This window comes from Hippocampus zosterae, chromosome 7, assembly GCF_025434085.1.
Source record: "Hippocampus zosterae strain Florida chromosome 7, ASM2543408v3, whole genome shotgun sequence".
NCBI classification, from domain to species: Eukaryota; Metazoa; Chordata; class Actinopteri; order Syngnathiformes; family Syngnathidae; genus Hippocampus; species Hippocampus zosterae.
In genome coordinates, this window is record NC_067457.1 from 8,353,362 (window position 1) to 8,378,086 (window position 24,725).

At 43.7% G+C, this 24,725-nt stretch overlaps 1 protein-coding gene across 10 annotated transcripts in view; it reads right to left on the minus strand.

The window, feature by feature from the left end:
• The window catches only part of LOC127604820 (myosin-16-like), a 38,254-nt gene extending 15,435 nt beyond the window's left edge, over positions 1-22,819 (minus strand). For 2 of the 10 annotated variants that reach the window (XM_052072144.1, XM_052072142.1), the window contains exons 1-6: positions 22,571-22,819; positions 14,791-14,970; positions 6,639-6,866; positions 4,826-4,912; positions 2,446-2,591; positions 373-463 (exon numbers count right to left, since the gene is read on the minus strand). In XM_052072144.1, coding sequence (XP_051928104.1) covers positions 373-463; positions 2,446-2,591; positions 4,826-4,912; positions 6,639-6,866; positions 14,791-14,970; positions 22,571-22,642 — 804 coding nt within the window. In that variant the 5' untranslated portion in view covers positions 22,643-22,819. Of the gene's footprint in view, positions 1-372; positions 464-2,445; positions 2,592-4,821; positions 4,913-6,638; positions 6,867-8,323; positions 9,005-10,032; positions 10,285-10,503; positions 11,039-14,790; positions 14,971-15,112; positions 15,236-21,640; positions 21,665-22,570 lie in introns of those variants that run through there. The other 8 variants (XM_052072143.1, XM_052072147.1, XM_052072146.1 and 5 more) reach the window with 8 other exon arrangements.
• Between the last annotated feature and the right edge of the window lie 1,906 nt (positions 22,820-24,725).

Sequence of the window (24,725 nt, forward strand, 5' to 3'; positions counted from 1 at the left end):
GCATTACATTGTATCCTTATTAACATTAAAAGGAAAAAAGAAATATAAATCTGCTAAATAACTTTATTATCCATTTCAGGGACAGTGGTTACTGCAGGGGATAGCTTATCAGTTCATGTGTTACAGGTTTTCATTATTTGTGCATGAAACGTTTAATATTGTTTAAAATCACGACAGAAATTCTGAAAATGGAAGTGTGACTGCCACCTACTGTTGTGGATGTGCAATTAAACAGCATGGGGCTCGGGGGGCATTCCAGTGTTTGAACACACAAAACTCTGGCAATGGAATATCATTGAAAGTTTCGAAAAACAAAAAAATAGAACAAAGGCCGTGACAGGCACGTCCTCGGTGAACAGAATGTAATTCTACCTGCAGTTCTTTGCTCTTCTTCTGCAGTCCACTGCGGAGGGCTTCTTCAGCTTCAAGCTTGGAGCGGGTACTGCTTATATCCATGTCCATCCTATGTTGACAAAGAAGATGAAGCGATTTGAAATGACAAAAGTCATAAAGTTTTAAGTCAAAGTACTACATTCTGTTCATCAGCTTCCCTCCACAACCACGTGTGTCTTGTTCAGGTGTGCCTCAATTGTGGTCCCATTGATCTGTTTGTATTTTGGGAGGAGGTCTCATGATACAAACACTCAACAAAACTAGTGAATCCTCAATTTGTGGTCCAACAATGGCGTTCAAGGTGAAATATAACATGAGCTGAACATTAGGCTTGCTCTGTCTTCGACTGACACGGATGAGTTCACACATGGAGGTGATGAAGCAACGCTGCTGTCAATAACTCTGACATGAGCCGAATATGTCTGATAGAGATCGCATTTGTGTGATGAGCGACAAGCCTGAGAGAGAGTTTTTATTACCTGTCATAAAACAAGACAAGCCCTGGCGTAGGGAAACGTCGTCATCTTTACTCTCAATTCATATGTTAGCAGTTATTTGACTTACCGTATTTCCTCCACTATAAGGCGCAGTAGTAGTCCGATGTGCATTATATATGGATCAATATTCAGATTTCTTGGACGTAGTATTTAAAAATGTTCTGTAGAGCACTTTGTTATATATATATGTTTTTTCGTCAATGGATGCTACAGCTTCTTGTTGACTTTGAAACTTAGCTTGTAGCCGACGTGTGCTCATTTTGAGCATGACGTCTCTGATCCACTGGTTAAAGGACACTTTGATTCTCTCCTCTTTCATCTCAAACCGCTTCAAACAACAAAGCGTGTGACGGAAAAGTGGTTAGGACTGCACGACTGTTTGTGTTTTATGTTGTGTGTTGTGTTTATTATTTTACTTTATGTTAACTGTTTTGTAAAGCGCTTTGTTACAGCTGCCGCTGTTGTGAAAGCGCTATATAAATCAGAATGTATTGTATTGTATTGTATTGTATATGAATAACGCTGTAGTGTTTTGTATTGTATTCCCTTTAGCGTACCTCCATCTAGTGGATGAATAACGCAACCATATGCACTATTGTAGTTTCTATTTTATGGGCTTTATAATGCGGTACGCCCTATAAATACGAAAAGTTTTCTAATAGACCATTCATCAAAGGTGCGCTTTATAATACGAAGTGCCTTATAGTGTGGAAAATACGGTACATGCACTGAAGCAGCTATTATGTGCATGGGAGGCACATCTGCCCTGCAGTGTCAGGTAACAAATCTGACATACATCTTATTAAGTACTTGTAGTCAACATTTTATCTGTAGTGCTGTAAATACTCCGTAAATTTATATACTAATACCCTGATGTTCACCGTGTTTTATTGACACATTAATAAACTTGCTTTGCTTTGGATCTCGACAGACTGTGCAAGTGTACAAAAGGTTGAACCAAGTGCACGTATCCCCCCTCCTCCAACCCCCATACTATAATCATGCAGAATATGTTCTTAGAGCAATGCCAATAAAATTGAAGAAATATGAAGTAACTTGAGTGACAGGTTTCGTATGAACTTAAGTCATGGACTGTTTGGAAAAAAAAAGTATCTTAGCAACAGAGTGACTCATTCACTTTTATTAATGATCACAATGACAGAGAATCTTTTTACCAGAATGACCGGCGGGTTGAAACATTCTCATGCAGATTAAACTGCTCATTGATGTGCACAGAGCGTGTCAGAGAGGGTGTATTATGACAGTTGTTAGTGTGGATGACTCTGTTTGCTCTTATTAGTGTGTGCATGCGGGTGGAGAGTGAACCTTAAAAGAGGAGACCAGCATGTCAGAGTTGAAGCATTCATGCTTCACTAGAAGTTCATTATAATTACAAGACGTTCTTTTATAGTCCACTGGTTCGGAAATATTTTCAAAATGAATGTATGTCACAGCAATGGATTTTTTTTTTAACTTTACACAACAACAACAAAATTTATTGACCACCAACTTGCATTTTGAAATTCAAGAAAATTAGTGCAACTCAAAATCTGACCTTTTGATGATGTCTTCTGGGCCATTCCTTGTCTTGTCCGCTGCTTCCAAAGTCTCCTGAGCGCACAGGTTGTCGCCTTCCACCTTCCCACTGTTCTTCTCCAGCTCTTCACGCTGATAGCGCTCCTGCTCCAGCTGATACTCTAGCTACATACAAACTACGCCATTATACTTGACACAGCAGTTGACCAGACAATTGTATTGGCGTGGTTCGCTCATTTTGATAACGTACGCATGGATCAATCTTGTATATGCTCCTTTCGAATTAAAGGTACTGTAATCGTGTCTCTATTTTCATATGAAACATTTTGAACAGTATAAACTCATTCAATCCCAGCCATTTTCACTGGAGCAACCCCCTCAATCCCAGCGTTTTACTGGTGTTTGACTGATCTTGCAACAGAATATTTGGTTCTAATGGTATACAAACATGGAGCCTACCAAAATAAAGTTTGGACTCTCTTCTTTCAGCAGAAAAAAATAGTTTCTATCCTTTTCCATTCTTCAGCAATCGGCATTACAAAATGGCTAGGTTTCATGAAAATGGCAATTCCTGGGCAAAAAACGGAGAAAAAGAGCTTTTTTTTAAAAGCATGCATTTCAAGCACGCGAGGCACCACTGCCACCTACTGGTCACTTTTTACATGATTTACAATGCAAATAGCTTATTCTCATTCACAGCTTGCATCAGACCCTCCTCCTCTCTATGACGCAAAAAAAGGACTTAGACGTACAAGTACGTCCTTGGTAGGCAGGGCCTAATTTTAAAAAGATGTACAAGTACGTCTTGTGGAATGAAAGCGTAATATTACCCATGTAGGTGTCGCTTCATTTGTCTACCCGATCAGTCATTATTTTCTTTGTCTATTTTGCGCAGTGGATCTGAGAGAGAGTTATGCTTTCATGCTACACCAGAATTTTTCCTTCTCCTTGAGTTGTCACCTTATTATGGTGGAGGTGGGATTGTCAGAATCCCTCAAAATTGAAACGGCTGCTGATGTCAAATGGCTCACCATAAGAAATTCAAATTGCGCACTGATAGAGAGCTCATTTGCCGGTGGCTTCATGTCCACGATAGACTCATTCAGGACAAACGGGTCCTGGGTGAGGGGTCTTTCCCTGACGTCTGTGATCGGGGCCGTCCTCCAGCATCAGGCCTGCTGGTGGGGTTCCGCTTCCCATGGGCTCACCACTGGTAAGGGACCAATATAGGTGGCGGAGCAATGCGAGTTGGGTAATGGTTGTCGACCTTGGCGTTCCAGTCCTACAGAAGTAGCTTTAGGGACTTGGATTGGCACCACTCTGGCAAGGAAGGAGCCTGAGCTTGTGTGCAAGTATTGAGAGGATCCAACTATATATAGTTGGACTCACCTTAATGCGCAACTCGGGCTCTGGAACTATCTTTTTTCAGTACTCTCTTTCTCTCTTGAGTCTTCGGATGGGTTGATGGAAACCACTTTCACTGGGCAGTCCCAATAACAATGCGACCTAGAAAGGTATAACTGGGAGGACCAGTCCTTTCAATCCTAACATGAGTCGTGCTTTGTTATTGGACAATTAGGTTTATCGTGGATTGTCCAAAATAAACACCATAATCAAACATCAGAGTTTATATGATGTGCACATAGCACCAGGGCACCCAAGGTCACGATTTGACGATCTTCTTTGCGGTTGTGTGATTAGACATGTCGCCACATGTTTTGGACACTCAGGTGAAGAAATGGGTGGGGCTGTCAGCTGATTACTTTGTGGTGGTGTTTTGTCTTTAATGGTGGGAGTAAGGAGGATGCTGGTCAGACCTGGATGACCCCAGTATATTTTGAGAGTCTGCTACCTCCAGCAGAACTTAGATCACATCCAAAGGGAGGCAGTGGACATCAAATCTGAGTGATCCATATCAGGTGCCTCCTTTGTTGAGGCAGATGACGAGAGTTGTGGCCGTAAGATGCCCGGTACCCATGATACGGTGGTCTACAAACCCATTGGTGGACACAGATGATGAGGAATGCAATCAAGCTTAAAAATGAGTTCTATTGGGCCTTTTTTGTCCTGTTGAAATTTGAGAGGCTGCAAATGGATAGGGACCTGTTGGCCAATCAACTTTGCATGTCACTTACACCCCAAAGAGGAAACAAAGTCTGGGGGCTCTGATGTGAGCGCTATTATCACTGGCGCTACGAGGCTCTCCGGTGGCAGACCCCGATGAGTGGAACTGTGATTTGCAGTGTTGGGATAATTTACTCAAGATGAATGGAAGTCATTCCATCAATTTGATAACCGACTGATGAAATCTATTCAATTCTGCGTTGGTTGAGCAATGAGGCCATACCCAATCATTTTATTCAGCGTAATTCCGGGATGTGCATACAGGAAGTACTCACATCTTCCACCTGCTTCTCTAGTTGCATTTTCTGTTGTGTCAATAGATCCACCTTCTCCTCCTCGCTGTGCAGGTCCTCTATAACTTGCTGCAAGGAACAAAAAAAACAAAACAACAACGAGGACAATGATCCAGATATTTCCAACTCACGCTGCATCACATCATGACAAACAGCGGCTAAAACATTCGTTCAATGTCATGTCCTATTTTGGAAGAAGAGAAAATGTTTTCTTGAGCGAAAATATGACCACATGTTATGGATCCATTGTAGTCTGCCATTATATTGTTTTCTTTCCCCTGAGAAGGCGTCTTTTACCAGAATTTCTGTTCTCTGATGAACCAGTAAGGATTTCACTTTTTTTTTTGTCATTGAATTCCTGTTATGATTTGACTGGGAGAAACACGGAAGTTCTGAATCTGTGAACCGGCAGAATTGCTTCATTGGCTTGGTCACAAAATACCCAGGGCTCCATTTTCATGCCCAGCATGGTCACATTGTGCATATGGGTGCAGTTTTCTTTCTTGTTGAATTTTCGCAGACAGGTGCAGCAAAATACACTCTTTGGAGTCCGTGCAGAAGTTTGAAGCGCGCAACGTAGGTTTATAAGGTGTTTTTTACGCCCGAGCGCACATGCAATCGTCTCTGAAAATAAAACCCATCATTGTCTTCAAGAAGTAATTAAATAAGATCTGAACAAACAGAAAACTGTAATGAAAGTTTTATTTCTCCATAACATCTCTTCATCCGGATTTTTGAAAAATTACTGGAAACTATAAATATGGCCACAGCATTTATTTTCCCCAAGAGCTTGATCTCAATTGGCCAACAAACGTCTTGTTAAACTTGAAAGCTCTGTTGTGTCTGCAGAGCTAACCTCTTAAACTTTACAGACCTCTTCAAATTAACTGTGGAAAATTTGCGCAGGCCTAATCTGCACCATGCAGAAAATCTTTCTTCGTTGGTGTCCTGCACTCTTTGGGCATTCCTGGACAAAGACAGCATCTTATTTATTTATTTTTATTTTTATTGGGTTTTTTTTATTTTTTTTTTACACCTCAGTGAACCAGACAGAGAGATTTAGCTGGGGACTCAAATGGCCATGTCATTGTGGCCTCTGTATGAGCATTCAATTTTCTCAAAAGCTGACAGTGCGTTTTATAATTCGATGCGCCTTATATATGGATCAATATCCTGATTACTTGGACGTCGTATTTTAATTGTTCTGTAAGTGCTTTGTTAAAATTGCACCGGTTGTGAAATCTTGATATAAATAAAGCTGTATTGTATTGTATTGTATTCCCTTTAGCATAGCTCCATCTAGTGGATGCATAACACAACCGCAGCCAGTATTGTGGCTTCTATTCTATGCTCCTTATACAATGCAGTGCACCCTATATACGAAAACAGTTTTACTATAGGCCATTCATTGAAGGTGTGCCTTATATTCCGAAGTGCGGAAAATACGGTACATATGATGGGAGACTGGTTATCACGTCCACCTCACAGTACTGTGGTCCAGGGTTCGAACCTGGTCCCTGGCCTTCCTGCGTAGAGTTTGCATGTTCTCCCCCGTGCCTGCGTGGGTTTTCTCCGGGATCTCTGGCTTCCCCCCACATTCCAATTGTCTGTAAATGCTTTTCAAGAGCTGGTTTGCCTTTCCTTGCCTTTTAATATACCAATATAGATATAATTTTATGATAGACCCAGAATACTCACATTCAACTTTTGGTGAGATCACATTGGTGATGACATACTGTAAAACGTAATTTATCAGCCTCTACATCAAAAGGTAGAAGTGGAAACGGTTCTCTACCTCTTTATCCCGCTCACACGCAATAAGGGCACCCTCCAACTGGTCCAAGTCTTGTCTGAGGCTGTTACATTCTTCCTCCATCCTGTCTCTGTGGAGAGCCAGCTGAGTTGAACGGACCTCCCCTTCTTCCAAACGGTCTGACAGGCCAGATAGTTGCCGCTCCAGCTCACGTTGTGCCTTCTCCAGTTGGACACAGCGCAGTTCTGAAACTTGGGCAATGTCCCGCTCCTGGAGGTTAACCGCAAACCGTTAGATGCGGATGGTGAATAGTTGATGGTATTTTTTTTAATGACTTTTCCGATGCATGCAATTTCGAGTAAACTATTCGACTATCTCAATCTGTACTGTGGTTGGGCACACCATCCATCCATCCATTCATTACTCAAACCGCTTATCCTCACGAGCAGCGCAGTGTGCTGGAGCCTACCCCAGCTATCTTCGGACAGTCGGCAGGTCATACATAGACACACAACCATTCGTACTCACACTCACACCAAGGCACAATTTAGAGTGTTTCATTAAGCTGCCATGCATGTTTTTGGAATGTGGAAGGAACCCGGAGTACCCGGAGAAAACCCACACAGGCACTAACCCTAAACTCTGTGCTAAACAGTCGACCACTGTGGCTTGTGCACCCTTGAAACCTAAAAGTCTGCTCTGTCTTTTGTCTTTCTTTTTTTTCCATTTGTTATCGGAATTGCCTGGAACAAAAATAAAAATAAGCAATGGCAGAGTCAAAAGAGGTTGACTTGAGCGTGTCTATGCATGGGCGTCCATTAAGGTTGGGGAACACAAAGCCAACGGTAGATGGTTGTCGACATTGGGCTGAGTCGAGCCCGAAAAGTCACACCATACGCACTGCGATGACTACCATTTACGCACGTGAGAAGAAATACTCCTCCATACCATCACGCGGGGGTAGTCGGAAACTGTATAAACCCTTTCATGCACCAATAATTACAACCTGTAACCTGATAACATAGAAGATGTCCACTGTAGTAACCGCTGTCCCTGAAAGGGTTATAATTGGAAACAAAATTTATAGGCCTTATTTAATTTTCACATATTCTGACACAAACAATGTCCCTTCTCACTTTCTGACATTTCTAGCTCGCTATGGACTCAGCGATCCAAAAAAGTCCCAAAAAGATTCCAAAGACTAACTAATGTAGTAACCTGTGACCATACAGTTCCATTTAAGATTATCCCCCTTGCCGAGTCTGTTTGATTGTTAGCCAAGTGTGCCAGGAACAATAAACTAGGGAGAAAAATTAAGTAATTCATCACTACTCGTACTCATCATATAGTTATTTATGCATTGACATGACATTGACATGATCACCTGTTTAAAGGGTTACTCAAAACAATACTCAGAATGTTGCTCTGAATAGAGTACATTCCAACAACTGCGTTGTTTAAATCTGAACAAATCAAATGTTGTACAATACATCCTGAAAAGGACTACCTCTCTTTTAGAACTCTAGATATATGACAATAATTTCCGAAAGTTTCACGAAGACCAGATTCTAAACCTGTCTCCCCCTAAATCATCTTTCAAAGAATGACAAGTAGATGAGCGATGACACAAGTGTAGTTCGTAAAATTATTTGAAGAAAAAGATAAAAATCCAATTTGCACGTCTCAAATTAATTCAACAGCAAAGGATAAAAACAAAACTATCTTACCACAAAATGTCACAAAATGTGTGTTCTGCCCGCAGCCAGAAGAAATCCTTCCCTTTGTTCGTCTAATCTCTCCTTAATATAGCTCTGCTTCAAAGATCAACATGGTGACGTGAGGAGCTGACCTGATAGACAAGTTTAGCCTTACACTGAAGCCCATGGTCGGCAGCAACCATCCATAACAGGAGTGAAAAGATCTCAATGTCAAGTGTGCTCTGGTTAATATTCATTTCTTAGGAACCAGTCATCATCGGCAAGGCATTCGCTGTAAGAAAACACTACCCGAATATGTGGACATTTGCAAAATAACCAAGCCACCTATTTTCCACGCTCAGTTTTTTTTCCCCATAAAAGTACTTGTTCTGTACCCTGTCGGCTTTTCTACATGGCTGATCCCCCACTGCTATTAATAGAAAATGAAACGAGGTCTACTAGCGCCTTCAAAACCGAGTAAGTTGAAAGCTCCTGGGCTGTATTAATGTTTTGAAAGTGCGGTTTGCCAAATTGCTAGATGTCATTTCAACCAAATGAATCAAAATCAATTTAAAGGGTATTTTGTTTACCTCCTGCTGGACCGGGTAACGGCAACAACAGTTTAATCCAGCATTACTTGACTGACGTTTTTGTCTTTGGCACTACCCACTAAACTCAATACTCAAGATGACAAGTCAGTGGGCAAATGGTATTCTTAATGCGATCGCAACACAGCCCGCAATCATGTTTTATTTATCGTAAACAAGAGAATCTTCAATCAGTTGTACATGTGCGGAATATGATTGAGAAAGCATAACCACACCGGGTCAACATAAGATTAAGTGGTTAACCAATCCTAACAAACTTGCCTTATAAATGGCAGAGGTGTGAGGAGATACAAAACGTGGACGCTGGAAGGTAGCGCGCCACCTTGAGAATGTTGAACTTTTGACGAAAGGACAAGAAGTGAGAATAAATTATTTTCTGAGAACCGTGGATGTTATCATTTATCTTGTCTGTAGGAAATTACCATATTTTCCACACTATAAGGTGCACCTAAAAGCATTCAATTTCTCAAAAGTCGACAGTGCGCCTTATAAGCCGATGTGCCTTATATATGGATCAATATTCTGACTTCTTAGACATAGTATTTTAAAAGTTCTATCTATGCGCGTTTTTACTGTTGCGGCGGTTTCGTGAAAGCGCAATATCAATAAAGCTGTATTGTATTGTATTCCCTTTAGAGTAGCTCCAACTAGTGGATGCATAACGCAGCCTCAGGCACGATTATAGCTTCTATTCAATACGCCTGAAAAGTGCGCCCTCTGTTTTAACATAGGCCATTCATTGAAGGTGCACCTTAAACTCCCAAGTGTCTTATCATACGGAAAATCCGGCACTCGTTTCTTGAAATTATTTTGGTTTTTAATATTTTTGCCAAGTGTCATTAACTCATATGACACATATCGTTCCTTCTCAAGATGGGTGGGAGTCCAAGTTTTTATATTTTTAATGAACAGAAATTAATGTAGAATGCTAACGTCTTACTGTTACGAAATGTGATAATGTTACTTCTAACATTTATCTGTACACTTTTATGAACGGTTTGCTCCCGTGTTAAATTCTAGTTTTGCACTGAAATGATCAAAGCAACAACATATCAAATCAACGTCGCGCTAGGGTTAAGTGCCAATCGGTCCAGTGAATTAAAGTTATTAAGGTCATTAACATTGACCTACAATTTGAAATCTGTTTTCCAAAGTAGTGCCAAATCCATCCCAGTCCATTTCATCAGGTTCGGGTTCTGTTCCAGTGTCACCGTGGTCCCTTTTAGTCTCTTCTGCCTCAGCTGAGAGGAAGTGGCGAGGCTGAGAGCAACTGAAGTACATCCCTTTGGAAACAACTTCCTCTTGTCGATACGCGCCCCCCCCCCCCCCCTAAGATCTCTGCTTTACAAGGCGTACAGCTGTTCTTGTTGTTCCAGGTGGATTCTAGCAGAAAGAAGGAGAATCGAACGCTCAATGCTGTTGATCCAGCAGATTGTACCACTTGCTGTTCTCTGCACCGATGTGTTGCTACTGCTCACTCTATTGTGTCAAATCTTCAATCAATTTCTCAGTCATCAGCCGTTATTATAAAATCTTCGGATGTAATCCAAAAATGCCCCTCATGTGTAAGCTAGTTGTTGGTCACAAACAGGTACCTCTCACCCCATAATAGATTGCGATCAGGACCACCTCCGGAGTGTCATACCGAAGCACTTCCATCCGTTATCCAACAGGTCATTACGAGAATGATGTCACGCGAAGTCAGGTGAGCCTCAAGCATTTCACATTTGCATTGTTTAGTCCCAGAAATGTATCCCTTGACCCGGTGAAACCTTCACAATATGTCAAAAATGAAAATCCATAGTGAAAAATGCGAAAAGTCCACCCTTCTCTCAGTCTTCATTAAAACTGGCATAAATGTCTCATGCACTCAGACCCACATGGCCTCCCACAAGGCCACAGCATTCCCCTGGGCAGAACACTGAGGGCCTTTTGTGTGTGTGTGTGTCTGTGTACGTGTGTGTCCTCAGTGTGGACACAACAAAACATTGATGAAAAATTAAGAAAAATGTGTGGTGTTTTCAATCGCAATGAGCGAAGAACTTATTTTACTGGTCATCCATGTACGTTGCGGTCTTTGCAAAACACGGCGACAAGGCACCGGTCTGTTTTCTTTTCTCTCGGCAAGTCACGATCTTGAGTGAGTTTTGAGGACAATAGAACAAAACAAGCACAAAAAAGTGGTATACTGTATATGGTAAATAATAACTGATAGATTTGGTTAGTTATTTATGGGCTACTATTTCAAACTCGACTAGAATAGAACGTTGAGATGCAGTTCAAAGAAGAAAAAGAAAAAAATGAACCTGTTAAAAAAAAGACAATTTAAGGACTGAAGTCAAGTCAAGTCAAGTCAACAGTATTTATAGAGCACTTTCGAACAGCCATCGCTGCATACAACGTGCTGTACATGGAGCGATTTAACATATACAATAAACAGTAAGACAAATCGGTAATAAAGGCGGAGGAAAGCACCAAGCAGTAAAATCAAGGACAAATCATGCTGAGTCGAACGCCAAAGAATACAAGTGAGTTTTGAGGAGGGCTTTAAAGATGGGCAGCGAGGAGGCTTGCCGAATGTTCAGTGGGAGGTCATTCCAGAGAGAGGGAAGTGTTGTCCAAATCTATATCTGAGGGGGCCAACATTTAAAAATAATATGACCACCCCCCCCCCCCCCCATTTAATCCGCATGTTATCCGAGTCAGTGGAAAACATTTTTTGGGGTTTACTTCCACAAGCACGAGCCTGTCTGCGCTTAAATATAACTACAAACCTCCCATTTTTGACATTTTTAATCAAACAAGACTTCCTATATGACATTGAAGTGTAATTTATCAAGTGTAATTGAGCACCACTGGGGATTTTTTTTTTTTGCTTAAAAACTAATTCAAATTCAATTTTCTCACCCATGTCCTCGATTAAGTGCTTTGTAGTCGAATCAACCACTGCCTTCTTCAGCAATGAAATGAAAATATTGTCAATTTTTTTCATTTACACTTTTACTCCCTCAAAAAAGTTTTTAAAAATGCTCCAATTAGGCTATAATACCTTCAAAAATAAAAAATAAAAAAAGCCCAACGTGAATTAAGTCAAAACGGATGAGGAAAAGGAGCCTTTCTGCCTTTTGCAATAAGCTGGAAGAGACATTCAGCGACCAAAAAGAAAGAAAACAAAATCTCATGTTTTGCTTCGCCTTTGCGGCCTGGACTTCTGCGGGAAAGAAGCGCTGAGACATGATCTTTTCACATCCCTTACCAAAGACAATGAGCTCACTCATTCCCACTCACCAAGCAGCCCCCCCGCCAGCCCCCCCATGTCCAATATAAACCGACCCAAGTCTTAACAATGCACAATCCCTGCTCAACTAAACAAATAGCGTGATAAAACGTTGATGCCTACTAAATTTGATGCAGACTTTCATTTGTCGGGTTGTTTGTTGTTGTTCGATCAATACTGATTTAGCATGACAAGACAGGACAATCCAATGTGCCTCTGCGATAAAAGAGAAACACAGTTTGATGACCGCCTCCTTAACAAAGGCAGGATGAGTCACATCGCCGCGACTAAGTGGAGCGACAAAGCCGCATCCGCCGCAGGTGCCATTTTATTTTCCACGTCTTGTCAGTGAAGTGAAGGCAGAAACGAGCTAGGGCATTCCTAGTGGCTCTCTATAAACGCAGCCCCCTCCCCGCCCCCCACTATCTAAGCTAGCATAAGCAACCATACAACAAAGCCGGTGCTAGCATGTTCCAACTCGTTTTAAAATCCATATGAGACCGGTGGGAGGTCTTTGGCTGACTTTAATAGGGAAATCCAACTGGGGACTGTGTGTAACAGTTACTCTCCCTTCCAAAAGTATTGGAACAATGAGCTAAAATTCCTTAGTTTTGGTGGTACACTGAAAACGTGACAACATGTATTATTATGAGGTATGATTTGCATATATTTGCTGTGTATCTATAAAAGGCCACGTTTTTTTTATTTTATTTTTTAACAGTATCTCAACATGTGGCCGACGTATGTTTTATTGCCCAGGTGTGTTCTATTAAATGAACGATTCACTGACCCAACATATAACAAACAATGTATGGCTATGGTTAAATCCAGATTTTAATGTTGAAAGCGAGACAGCTGTCGACAGTATATTATATGTGACAGATAAGCAATGCTGCGAGAAGATGGAAAATCAATCGGATCCATTGCAAAAACATTGGCCATTGGCAATAAAAAAAACGAACAAACAAAAAAAAAACACCCTGTGAAAAAGGCTTTGAAGCTCCGGCGATTTCTTCAGCCGCGATCATGCTAACTTTCACTGCTGCTTTGTTTTTGATTGGTGGATTCGTGAGCACATTTTGCTACAATCACAGTTTGCCTTTTAATTCTTTGATCTCTACACTTGACGGGTTATTTTGGCCTAGTTCGTTTTTGGTGTCTTTGGTGTTTTTTTTTTCGTTTTTTCTTTCCCCCCTGAAAGATGTATTCACTTTCCTGTCTTTCTTCAAACTGTGGGAAATGGAGTTTAGAGTTTGTGTTTGCTTTCGAGTTATTTTATGACAATCTGTTTCTTTTTTTTTAATAAGCTCTTAAAATGATGCCTGCTATTTGGCCTACAGGCTTTACAGCAAACCTAATGGAATTGGCCTCATTGTTCTGTCATGTATTTGAACGAACCACAACATTAACTATGCTATTTTAACATGTGTGTATACATTCAAAACTAAAAGTTGCCTCTAGAAAATGTATCACACAAAAAATGGACATAAAGTAAGTGAGAAAAAAATATCTATTCTAAGAAACACGGATTTTCTGATTTATCTTGTCAGGAGCAAATTAGTCATGAATTTGCCTCACTTGTTGCGTCTCTTTACTTCGCTTCGCAATCTTTCGCCTTCCTTTGCAAAAGTTGTGTCCTGCAGTGGACCCTCTAGGATCAAACACAATTCATTCTGGGAACATGTTTGAAACAGATATTCCGCTTATTATTATTATTATTTTTATAATTAATATACTACAGTAACTAAATTTCGCATTTACTGGAACAGACTGTGTGCGCTGTTGGCAGGCACTTTACCAAGATTAGGATCTTTTCCCAAGATTCTAAATAGCAGGCTCTGAATTGCGTGTTCACCTGCTTGAGGCCTTTCTTGACCTCAGACTGGAGTGACAGGTCTATCTTTTAGCAGGACAATAACCTTAGCGCACAGACATATCAGCGTTCTGTCCTGAGGACAATTCTGTGAATGAGCTTCGGTGGTCCAGCCGAAGGACAGATTGGAAGCTGAGTCAACACTTCTGGAAGGATTTGAAAATGGCTGCACACCATTGCTCTCATCAAAATACCCAGTGTGCCAAGCTTGTGGCATCATATTGACACAATATACAGTCAAACCTCGGTTTTCGAACGTCTCTGTTCTTGACCAAATCGGCTTTCATCCAAAAATTTTGAGGTTTTTATGCCTTGGATTAACACCGAAATTTGGTTCTTGAAGTTTGGTTCTTTGGTTCTTCTTAATCCAAAGTACCTTACCGTACAGAAAATACGGTACTTATATTTTTCACCCATGTGAACATAAGGAAAATTTCCTTACTTTTTCCAAGGGGGCAAAAATGGAGACTTTAATCATTTCCCCTCTAAATTATCATGATTAAAACACAACACTTGACACTGTCGTGCACCAATCTGTCAGGATAGTCATCCCATGGAGCAGGAGAAACTAGCAAGCTCTAGCCATGGTATCATTTTCCACTCGACTGTCATCCATCGACAGAGTTAGTCTAATGACCATGTTAAATTGCCCTTATGAGGCACAAATTCATCCCTAGTCGAAAAGAGGCTGAAGGAAAAAGAAAAAGAAACAAAGAAAACAGTAGAGAAGTAGACTCACAGTGCGATAGTTGGAGGCCACATCATTCTTTGCCCTCTCAAGTTGCAAACTGTGATCCTTCAGCTCACGAGCCATTAAAATGAGCCGGTCATTCTGCTCCCTGGTTCTTCTTAACTCCTCTCCCTCCTTCATCTCGCCTTCTGGTTTGTGAAGGACCGGCTGCAACGTCAACGGCCCCACCTGCGAGCAAACAAATGTTAAGATGCTTTGCCTTGAACAAGCTTTTCTCGATCCAAGCAGTGATCAGACATCCATCGTATTGTTTCGCACGTCTGCGACTGTTTATAACATGAACAAACTCCAACAAAAAAACATTTCTTACGTGTATAGACCCTCAGTGAGGTCTTAAGGGAAACATTAACGTCATGCTGATCTTCCATGCACAAAAAGATGCAATTACGAGACTTTACACAACCCGTCAACCCGAACACGCGGTGTATGGCTCTTTGGAAAAATCATCATGTGCCAGGTGTTACTCCACTCCGGTTGTGTAAAAATAGTCGGTGTCGTCATCCTCATTGGAAACTTTAAACACAGTTTTCAATGCAGCTTCAGCTGCTGCATTTTATAACTCAACTGTCCCACTTGGCTGCGATGCCAGTTGACTGTGATGTCAAATATCCATCCATCCATCATCTACCGCTTATCCGGGGCCGGGTCGCGGGGGCAACAGCTTTAGCAGGGAAGCCCAGACTTCCCTCTCCCTAGCTACTTCTTCCAGCTCTCCCCGGGGGATCCCGAGTCGTTCCCAGGCAAGCTGGGTGACATAGTCTCTCCAGCGTGTCCTGGGTCTTCCTCGGGGTCTCCTCCCGGTGGGACATGACCGGAACACCTCACCGGGGAGGCGCTCAGGAGGCATCCGAATCAGATGCCCAAGCCACCTCATCTGGCTCCTCTCGATGTGGAGGAGAAGCGGCTCGACTCTGAGCCTCTCCCGGATGACTGAGCTTCTCACCTTATCTCTAAGGGAGAGCCCGGACACCCTGCGGAGAAAACTCATTTCAGCCGCTTGTATCCGGGATCTCGTTCTTTCGGTCACGACCCATAGCTCGTGACCATAGGTGAGGGTTGGGACGTAGATCGACCGGTAAATTGAGAGCTTCGCCCTTTGGCTCAGCTCCTTCTTCACCACGACAGACCGATACAACGTCCGCATCACAGCAGACGCTGCACCGATCCGCCTGTCGATCTCCCGCTCCCTCCTACCCCCACTCGTGAACAAGACCCCAAGATACTTGAACTCCTCCACTTGGGGTAAGATCTCCTCCCCGACCCGGAGGGGGCACTCCACCCTTTTCCGACTCAGGACCATGGTTTCAGATTTGGAGGTGCTGATTTTCATCCCAACCGCTTCACACTCGGCTGCGAAACGCTCCAGTGAGAGTTGGAGAGCCCCGTTTGAAGGAGCCAACAGCACCACATCATCTGCAAAAAGCAGGGATGTAATACTGAGGCCCCCAAAACGGACCCCCTCAACGCTTCGGCTGCGCCTAGAAATTCTGTCCATAAAGGTTATGAACAGAATCGGCGACAAAGGGCAGCCTTGGCGGAGTCCTACCCTCACTGGAAACGATTCCGACTTACTGCCGGCAATGCGAACCAAACTCTGACATCGGTGGTATAGTGACCGAACAGCCCGTATCAGGGGGTTCGGTACCCCATACCCACGAAGCACCCCCCACAGAACTCTCCGAGGGACACGGTCAAACGCCTTCTCCAAGTCCACAAAACACATGTAGACTGGTTGGGCGAATTCCCACATACCCTCAAGGACCCTGCTAAGGGTGTAGAGCTGGTCCACTGTTCCACGGCCGGGACGAAAACCACACTGCTCCTCCTCAATCTGAGGCTCGACTTCCTGACGGACCCTCCTCTCCAGCACCCCTGAATAGACCTTGCCAGGGAGGCTGAGGAGTGTGATCCCTCTGTAGTTGGAACACACCCTCCGGTCCCCCTTTTTAAAAAGAGGGACTACCACCCCGGTCTGCCAATCCAGAGGCACTCTCCCCGTTGACCACGCGATGTTGCAGAGGCGTGTCAACCAGGACAGCCCCACAACATCCAGAGCCTTGAGGAACTCCGGGCGGATCTCATCTACCCCCGGGGCCTTGCCACCGAGGAGCTTTTTAACCACATCGGTGACTTCAACCACAGAGATAGGAGAGCCCACCTCAGAGTCCCCAGGCTCTGCTTCCTCAAAGGAAGGCGTGTTGGTGGAGTTGAGGAGGTCTTCGAAGTACTCTGCCCACCGGTTCACAACGTCCCGAGTCGAAGTCAGCAGCGCCCCATCCCCACTGTACACAGTGTTAGTGGTGCACTGCTTCCCCCTCCTGAGACGTCGGATGGTGGACCAGAATTTCCTCGAAGCCGTCCGGAAGTCGGCTTCCATGGCCTCACCGAACTCTTCCCACGCTCGGGTTTTTGCCTCGGCGACCACCGAAGCCGCGGTCCGCTTGGCCAGTCGATACTTGTCAGCTGCCTCTGGGGTCCCACAGGCCATAAAGGCTCGATAGGACTCCTTCTTCAGCTTGACGGCATCCCTTACTGCTGGTGTCCACCAGCGAGTACGAGGATTGCCGCCACGACAGGCACCAACCACCTTACGGCCACAACTCAGATTGGCCGCCTCAACAATAGAGGCACGGAACATGGTCCACTCGGACTCAATGTCCCCCGTCTCCCCCGGAACATGGGAAAAGCTCTGTCGGAGGTGGGAGTTGAAACTCCTTCTGACAGGGGATTCCGCCAGACGCTCCCAACAAACCCTCACTATACGTTTGGGTCTGCCAGGACGGACCGGCATCTTCCCCCACCATCGGAGCCTACTCACCACCAGGTGGTGATCAGTTGACAGCTCCGCCCCTCTCTTCACCCGAGTGTCCAGAACATGCGGCCGCAAATCCGATGATACAACTACAAAGTCGATCATCGAACTGCGGCCTAGGGTGTCCTGGTGCCAAGTGCACATATGGACCCCCTTATGTTTGAACAAGGTGTTCGTTATGGACAATCCGTGGCGAGCACAGAAGTCCAATAACAAAACACCACTCGGGTTTTGATCGGGGGGGCCGTTCCTCCCAATCACGCCCCTCCAGGTATCACTGTCATTGCCCACGTGAGCATTGAAGTCCCCCAGCAGAACAATGGAGTCCCCAGCAGGAGTACTCTCCAGCACACCCTCCAAGGACTCCAAAAAGGGTGGGTATGCTGAGCTGCTGTTTGGTGCATATGCACAAACAACAGTCAGGACCCGTCCACCCACCCGAAGGCGGAGGGAGGCAACCCTCTCGTCTACCGGTGTGAACCCCAATGTACAGGCACTGAGCCGGGGGGCAATGAGTATGCCCACACCTGCTCTGCGCCTCTCACCGTGAGCAACTCCAGAGTGGAAGAGAGTCCAACCCCTCTCGAGAGAACTGGTACCAGAACCCAGGCTGTGTGTGGAGGCAAGTCCGACTATATCCAGTCGGAAATTCTCTGCCTCACACACCAGCTCGGGCTCCTTCCCTGCCAGAGAGGTGACATTCCATGTCCCAAGAGCTAGCTTCTGCAGCCGAGGATCGGACCGCCAGGGTCCCCGCCTTTGGCTGCCGCCCAGCTCGCATTGCACCCGACCCCTTTGGCCCCTCTCATGGGTGGTGAGCCCATGGGAAGGGGGACCCACGTTGCCTCTTCGGGCTGTGCCCGGCCGGGCCCCATGGGTGTAAGCCCGGCCACCAGGCGCCTGCCAACGAGCCCCACCTCCAGGCCTGGCTCCAGAGGGGGGCCCCGGTGACCCGCGTCCGGGCAAGGGAAACCTAGATCCATTTATTTTTGTCGTCATTGGGGTCTTTTGAGCCGTGCTTTGTCTGGCCCCTCACCTAGAACCTGTTTGCCATGGGTGACCCTGCCAGGGGCATAAAGCCCCAGACAACTTAGCTTCTAGGATCATTGGGACACACAAACCCCTCCACCACGGTAAGGTGACGACTCACGGAGGGGGTGATGTCAAATATTGACACAAAATTTCCTGAGTCGAACCGACATCCCAAAAGGTGTTCTTTTGTCTATAGACTGTTTTTTTTTCATCATCCTGCTAACTGCATGTGCTTGTAAGCCTGCAGTGGGGCAGAATGATGAAACGATTCCATCTATTAAACTATTCTATCAAGGTCTGCATGATTCTGACATTTTATTGCAAACTCCATTCATTCATCAACTCCAGTGTTGCCGCCGAACTTGAATTTTTTTTTGGGTTCCGCTCATATTGCAATTTTTGAAGACAATTGCCTAACATTGAGATTTACGGCTTGTTTTCGGCATTCCTCCACAGAACACACAAACACGCATTATTATGCAATTATCTTTGTTTTTAAGGCAAATGCAAGTAATTTCTTTCTGTTAAAAAAACAAAATAAAAAAAGAGGTGCAAGCTGATTTTTGAAGTGCAAGATAAAGAGAGTTCAAGAGAGAAAGGTGAATGAAAGAAAAGCGCATAGGCTACTCCGAAGAAAACTTGTTGCTGCTTGAATCTGGTATCTGTACTTTTGGAAACAAGCTGTCATTAGCTGAATCCGGACAGTGATTTTCCCCCCGACCCCTCACCCCCACAACTTTACATTCTGTCAGTGGGAAATTATATGGGGGGGAGGCATCATCTTCCACCCGTGTCTGTCGATAATTGCCATGGTGTCAGAATTAACAGCCGTGAGGATATACGCATCACTGAACATACCCTGCCTGTCGTTACAGTACTTCAGATACACAATATTTACCTGTCAGTGCAGGATTTAGCGTGGTGCTCACGATCGGTCTTGGCGCCAGAGCAGCATAACAGAAAATGAATGTATGTACATCAGCGCTTCACCTTCCACACAATGACAATACTTCAAACTTTATTTTCACTTTGAGTAGACAATGGAGTACCGTATTTTTCACACTATAAGGCGCTTCGTAGTATAAAGTGCACCTTCAATGAACGGCCTATTTTAAAACAGTTTTTATATATAGGGTGCACCGCATGATTAGGCACATAGAATAGAAGCTGTGACAGTGGCTGCGGTTGCCTTATGCATCCACTAGATGGAGCTATGCTAAAGGTAATGTAATACAATACAGCTTTTTAAATATAGAGCTTTCATAACCGCTGCAACTATAATAATGATCGATATATAAGGCGCATTGGATTCTGAGTAGGCTTTTGAGAAAATTGAATGTTTTTAGGTGCGTGAAATACGGTAATTGGAGGTGCTGCTATGGAGATTTTTGAGGAGGACGCACTTCTCCAAGGGTGTCTTCCTGCAGTGTTTCATTGAATTAAATTGACTTTCACCTCATTCTAACTTGCCTTTTAGAGCACCACAATATTTGTTCAATATTGCCCACTTGGCATCCATTGCAGCTTGGTCATCCTTGAAGGGGGAGTCTGCCATCTGTGGCCCCTTCTCAAGGTTTCTTATTTTCCACAGTTAATTTTTTTCCTTCTAGTTTTTCCTTGCCCGATTTTGCGGTTGAGATCAGGGGATTTCATTAATATTTGTCAACTGTGGGCATGTGAAACCCTTTTGAGACTCTTGTGATTAAGGGGACATATAAATAAATTTGACTTGACTTTGACTCTCTTTTGGTGGATGATTGACGCATGCTGGGAAAATAGTCTTGATTGGACGAGAAGCTCCTGCTCGCAATCAATCTAATTTTTAAACTTTTCCATCTGATTGATGGAACTGTAAAAACAGTTCTCGTTTAAAAGATGGCAGTCTTTTCCTCACATATGCTTCCAAAATCCAAGAGTATTAATTCCATCATTCCATCTCTCACATGCATGAGCAGCTGTTTGGCATCGGAGTTCATCTTCACACCTGCAGGGTTCAAATACTACTTTCTCTGTCTCAGTGTCACCCAATCAACTGTTGTACATTCAACAAACGTACGCTGAAATAAAAATCAGAAAGAACTGCGCTTTTGCGAAATAAATGACGAAATTTACGGTCCAATGTAAGTAAGTGTTTTAGTGAGATTTTACAGCGCACTTAAAGACTGTTTATTCACTGGCTTGAGGTGAAGGGGCTGGAGGGTGAAGCTTGGCCCCTGGCTGAACCCCGGGCCGAGGTCAGGGAGGAACGCCTCCGCCGACTTTGATCACTGAAGCGGGTCACATTTCATGGAACATCATGCAGTTGACTGGCCGCAGGTCAGTTACAAGAATGAATCACATCAATGACATGATTGTTGGGAAGTCATTATTAAAGACGGCATCGCTGTTGACGTTATGGACGCTGTGAACGCTGGTCATTGTGCGTGTAGCGCTAATTGAAATCCTCGAATAGAAGAAACTATGTTTGTATGGGGTGAATTAGATCTGTGATGAAAACAGTTGTTTTCCGTTTATCTCTGCCGATAGCAAAAGGTACCGGTGAAACTCCTCTACAACGAAACCTACATGGGCGAAAATCCCCCCTCGTGTGAAAAAATCTTAATGCATTAACACCATTCCCACTTTCCTGCCCCCATACAACGGAAAAAAAAACCTGTTGCGTTATACGAAATCTTTTTCTCCACTCTTGCCTTGCGACGAGATTCACTACAACGAAGTCTAATTCAACAGCGACCTCTACTGCCTCGTTCGGAAACACACATGCGCAGTAGTCCAGAAAGTATTTGTAATTGTCCGTTTCAGACGCAGCAAGAACTTTGCATTGCTAAAATGGCAACAAAACGGACCTTTGGATGTCAAGCAGCGTCTCAAACATGATTTCGTTGTAGAGGAGTTTCACTGTAGTGACTTCAGGAATTATGCCTGCCCTGTCTGACTTCTTACAGCATGCAAGAGAGCACTACGTGTGGTTAGCGTGAGTAAATTTTGCCCCACGTCCACTCCGCTCGAAGCAAACCCAGTGTTGTCATCCCTGCGAACAAACACACGCGGGATACACGTCACGTGTTTCCGTCAGTCATCGGCAAAATGGAAATTCAGCCACCGCTGTCACAGAAAGCAAAGACTCGGCCCCCACAGTGATTAGAGGCAGTCTGAAGTTACCTGCGAGTGCTGTGATAATTCGAAAACTCCCCATATGAAGCTAGTAGATCAGCAACAAGCCAAAGAAGAATCACTCTGCTGAAGAAATTACAATTTGCCAAAGAACACATTGACCGGCTGTAAGAGAAATGAAAAAGAAAAGAAAAAAAAGAAAGATTTGTGGACTGTTGAAATCAAGATTGTCAGACGACCACTAAACACTGAAATCAAGCCGACAGAGTCAACAGACATTCGCGGAAATGAATGCCAGGGAAAGAGGCCTCTTTAGAGAACATTAAGATTTTTTTTTTTTTTTATTCAGAGTGGACCTTATTACTACCGGTACTTTTGGGCAGCAACAACTCAAATGTGCCGGCAAGCACGAGCAAATTGACCGTTGTCACCCTGTTCGCTGCGGCTCAGTGTTTTGCATTCTTTTGCTGCATATATGTGTACTGTACGTGTGTGGGTTGGACAGAAAAAGAGAAGGAACAAGACAGAGAGAGGTACCGGGAGTTGCTTTTTACTTTAAAAATACCTGAACGAAAACCACACAGGCCCAAAAACTTAACATGTCTCTTTATTCTCAGATGTCCCTCATTGAACAAGACACACCCCACCTTTGACTCCAGTCCTTCTACCAGGAGGAGCCTTACTGTCGAACTGTCAGTAAGTCATGCGACACGGACGAGGACACAAGCAGAATACGAAATCTACCTGACCGGAGCTGACTGAGCACTTTTGCAGGGACACCAAGGAAGACCAGAAGAGTTTGTTTCTTACATGTGCCAGAGGTCTGACGGTAGGCCGGTATTGATGGAAGTCCGTTTGGATCACACACACTTTCTTCTCCATCCTCACGGTTCCCAGCAGCCCATCCTGTGTTCACCCATTAGGCGTTGGGGAGGAAATGCACGATGACTTTGTGTGTGTGTGTGCGTGTTCTTTCTCTGGGCTGTGAAGGCGAGACAGAATAGACAGTTAGGAAGGGGTTTGTGAAAGCACATGGAAGAGTGTTACCTCTGCTATCCGACCCTAAGGAGGGAGTGTGATAAGTTAAAAAGAAAACACGAACCAACTTGCATATGCCCCCCCGCCCCACCTCATCAGAGCCCTCACCACACACACGTCCGCCTTTCCGCATGTTATAAAAATCTTCAATTTGTCACCACAACCTGTGGAGCAGATAGCTCCATGTTTTGATATTTTTTATTAAACTATGATTATTTATGAGAATTATTGATAGAAAAATCGATGCACTGTAATTGTTTAAAAAAACTCAGCAATGTTATCAGTTTCATACTCCACTTTTTGAACGATTACCTGCGACAATGTGGATTTATTTTATTTTTTTAACCCTTTCATGGACAGCGGTTACTAGAGTGTTACTACTGTTATCAGGTTTCAGGGTGCATGAAAGGGTTAAAGTATACCTTTTTTGGTGGGGCGAGCTTTAAAAACTGACAGTCAACTTTTGTGCACAGACACAATGTTGTCATCACATTTACTTTGAAGGCTCTTGACCAGACAATTTATTTGGAAAGAGATACTAAACTGGTCAAAGAGTGGATGGAAACTTGAGGTCATCTAAATCAAAATGCCACAATCGTTTCGAAAGAATTCAGAAATGTATGCGATTTTGTCTAGGTGATAAAAGTCACCCTGACAGGTTGGAACTCCATTAATTTCCCCCCTGTGTGAATATATATGACAAGCGCTCAGAAGACAGTTTCTGGCTTGTGTTTTGTCGACTGCCAGGTTGAACGGATGTTCGCATGTGAGTTCAAGAATGTAACCTTTTGCTCTTAAAAAGGGAGAACCCCCCGCCCCCAAAAAAACATGCATTGACAAAATTTATGGTTGGTCATTAACAAGGCACCAGGCTGTGCCATGCACACGATGGTTCAGCTTTGTATTATTGCTATTATCGGGACTATCGCTGTTATAGGAAAAAAGAAAGAAAAAGATCAAAACAGCAACAAAGAAAGTCACCTTTGACCCGGTTTACTGTGAATCCGATGGACTTTTAGTGCCTGCCAAAGTGCACCAGGTAAGCTCCAGGATCTGTGAGTTTCCTTTGATGATGATCTTAGCTCATCACAAGCCTCTGAGCAGAACTCAACCCTTATTTGGAGCCTGCTGAAAGGAATCACGTGCCGCGTTACGATGTACGATGTTCTGCTTCTATCGCTTATACTTGCCACTTCGCCTCCTGACTGAAGACTACAGTCATATATTTGATTAACTACTGCAATGTTGCCCATACGATGACATTTCTTCATCTTCACATTCCATTAAAAGCCCATTTCAAGTTTCATAAACCATTTCAGGTCTCTGCATGCAAGACTTGTTGACAGTTTCTGACGACCTGGTCATATTAGGCTTAAAAGTTTGAATTTATAGCAAGTGGAGGTGCTCTCTTTGCAATCCAAACACACCTGCTTTTGTCAACATAGCTTTATACATGCTATTTGAGAAAAGTCACTCCACATCTTCCTTCTGGATGTTTAAATAGGCAGTTTGCCATTCCAAGCATATCGAGCGCACATATTTAATAAAATTAAGTCTCTCTTTCCACACTCTTTCCCTTGCCTACAAATACTCTGCAGATGCAGGAAGGATAGCTTTGTCACACCCTTATGTTATTGTCCAGTTTCTTCAGCAGGGATTTACCGTGGCTCAGTGCCATTTCTCGAAGAAAACCACTTATTGTTACAGAACAAGGAGGAGGGTGGTTGGGGGGTTATCCAGCCTGCCACAGATAATATCTCATTTAATTCCATCCTCGTGGACAAAAAACAGTCATTTAAACCTCAATTTAAATATTTTGAGATACATGTAAATACATTTACCAACACAATGAGAGGCGCTTCGTTTTATGCAATTGAGTTTAGGGGTTAAGCGGTTTTTAATTTTAGATAGCTAGCTAGCGAGCTAG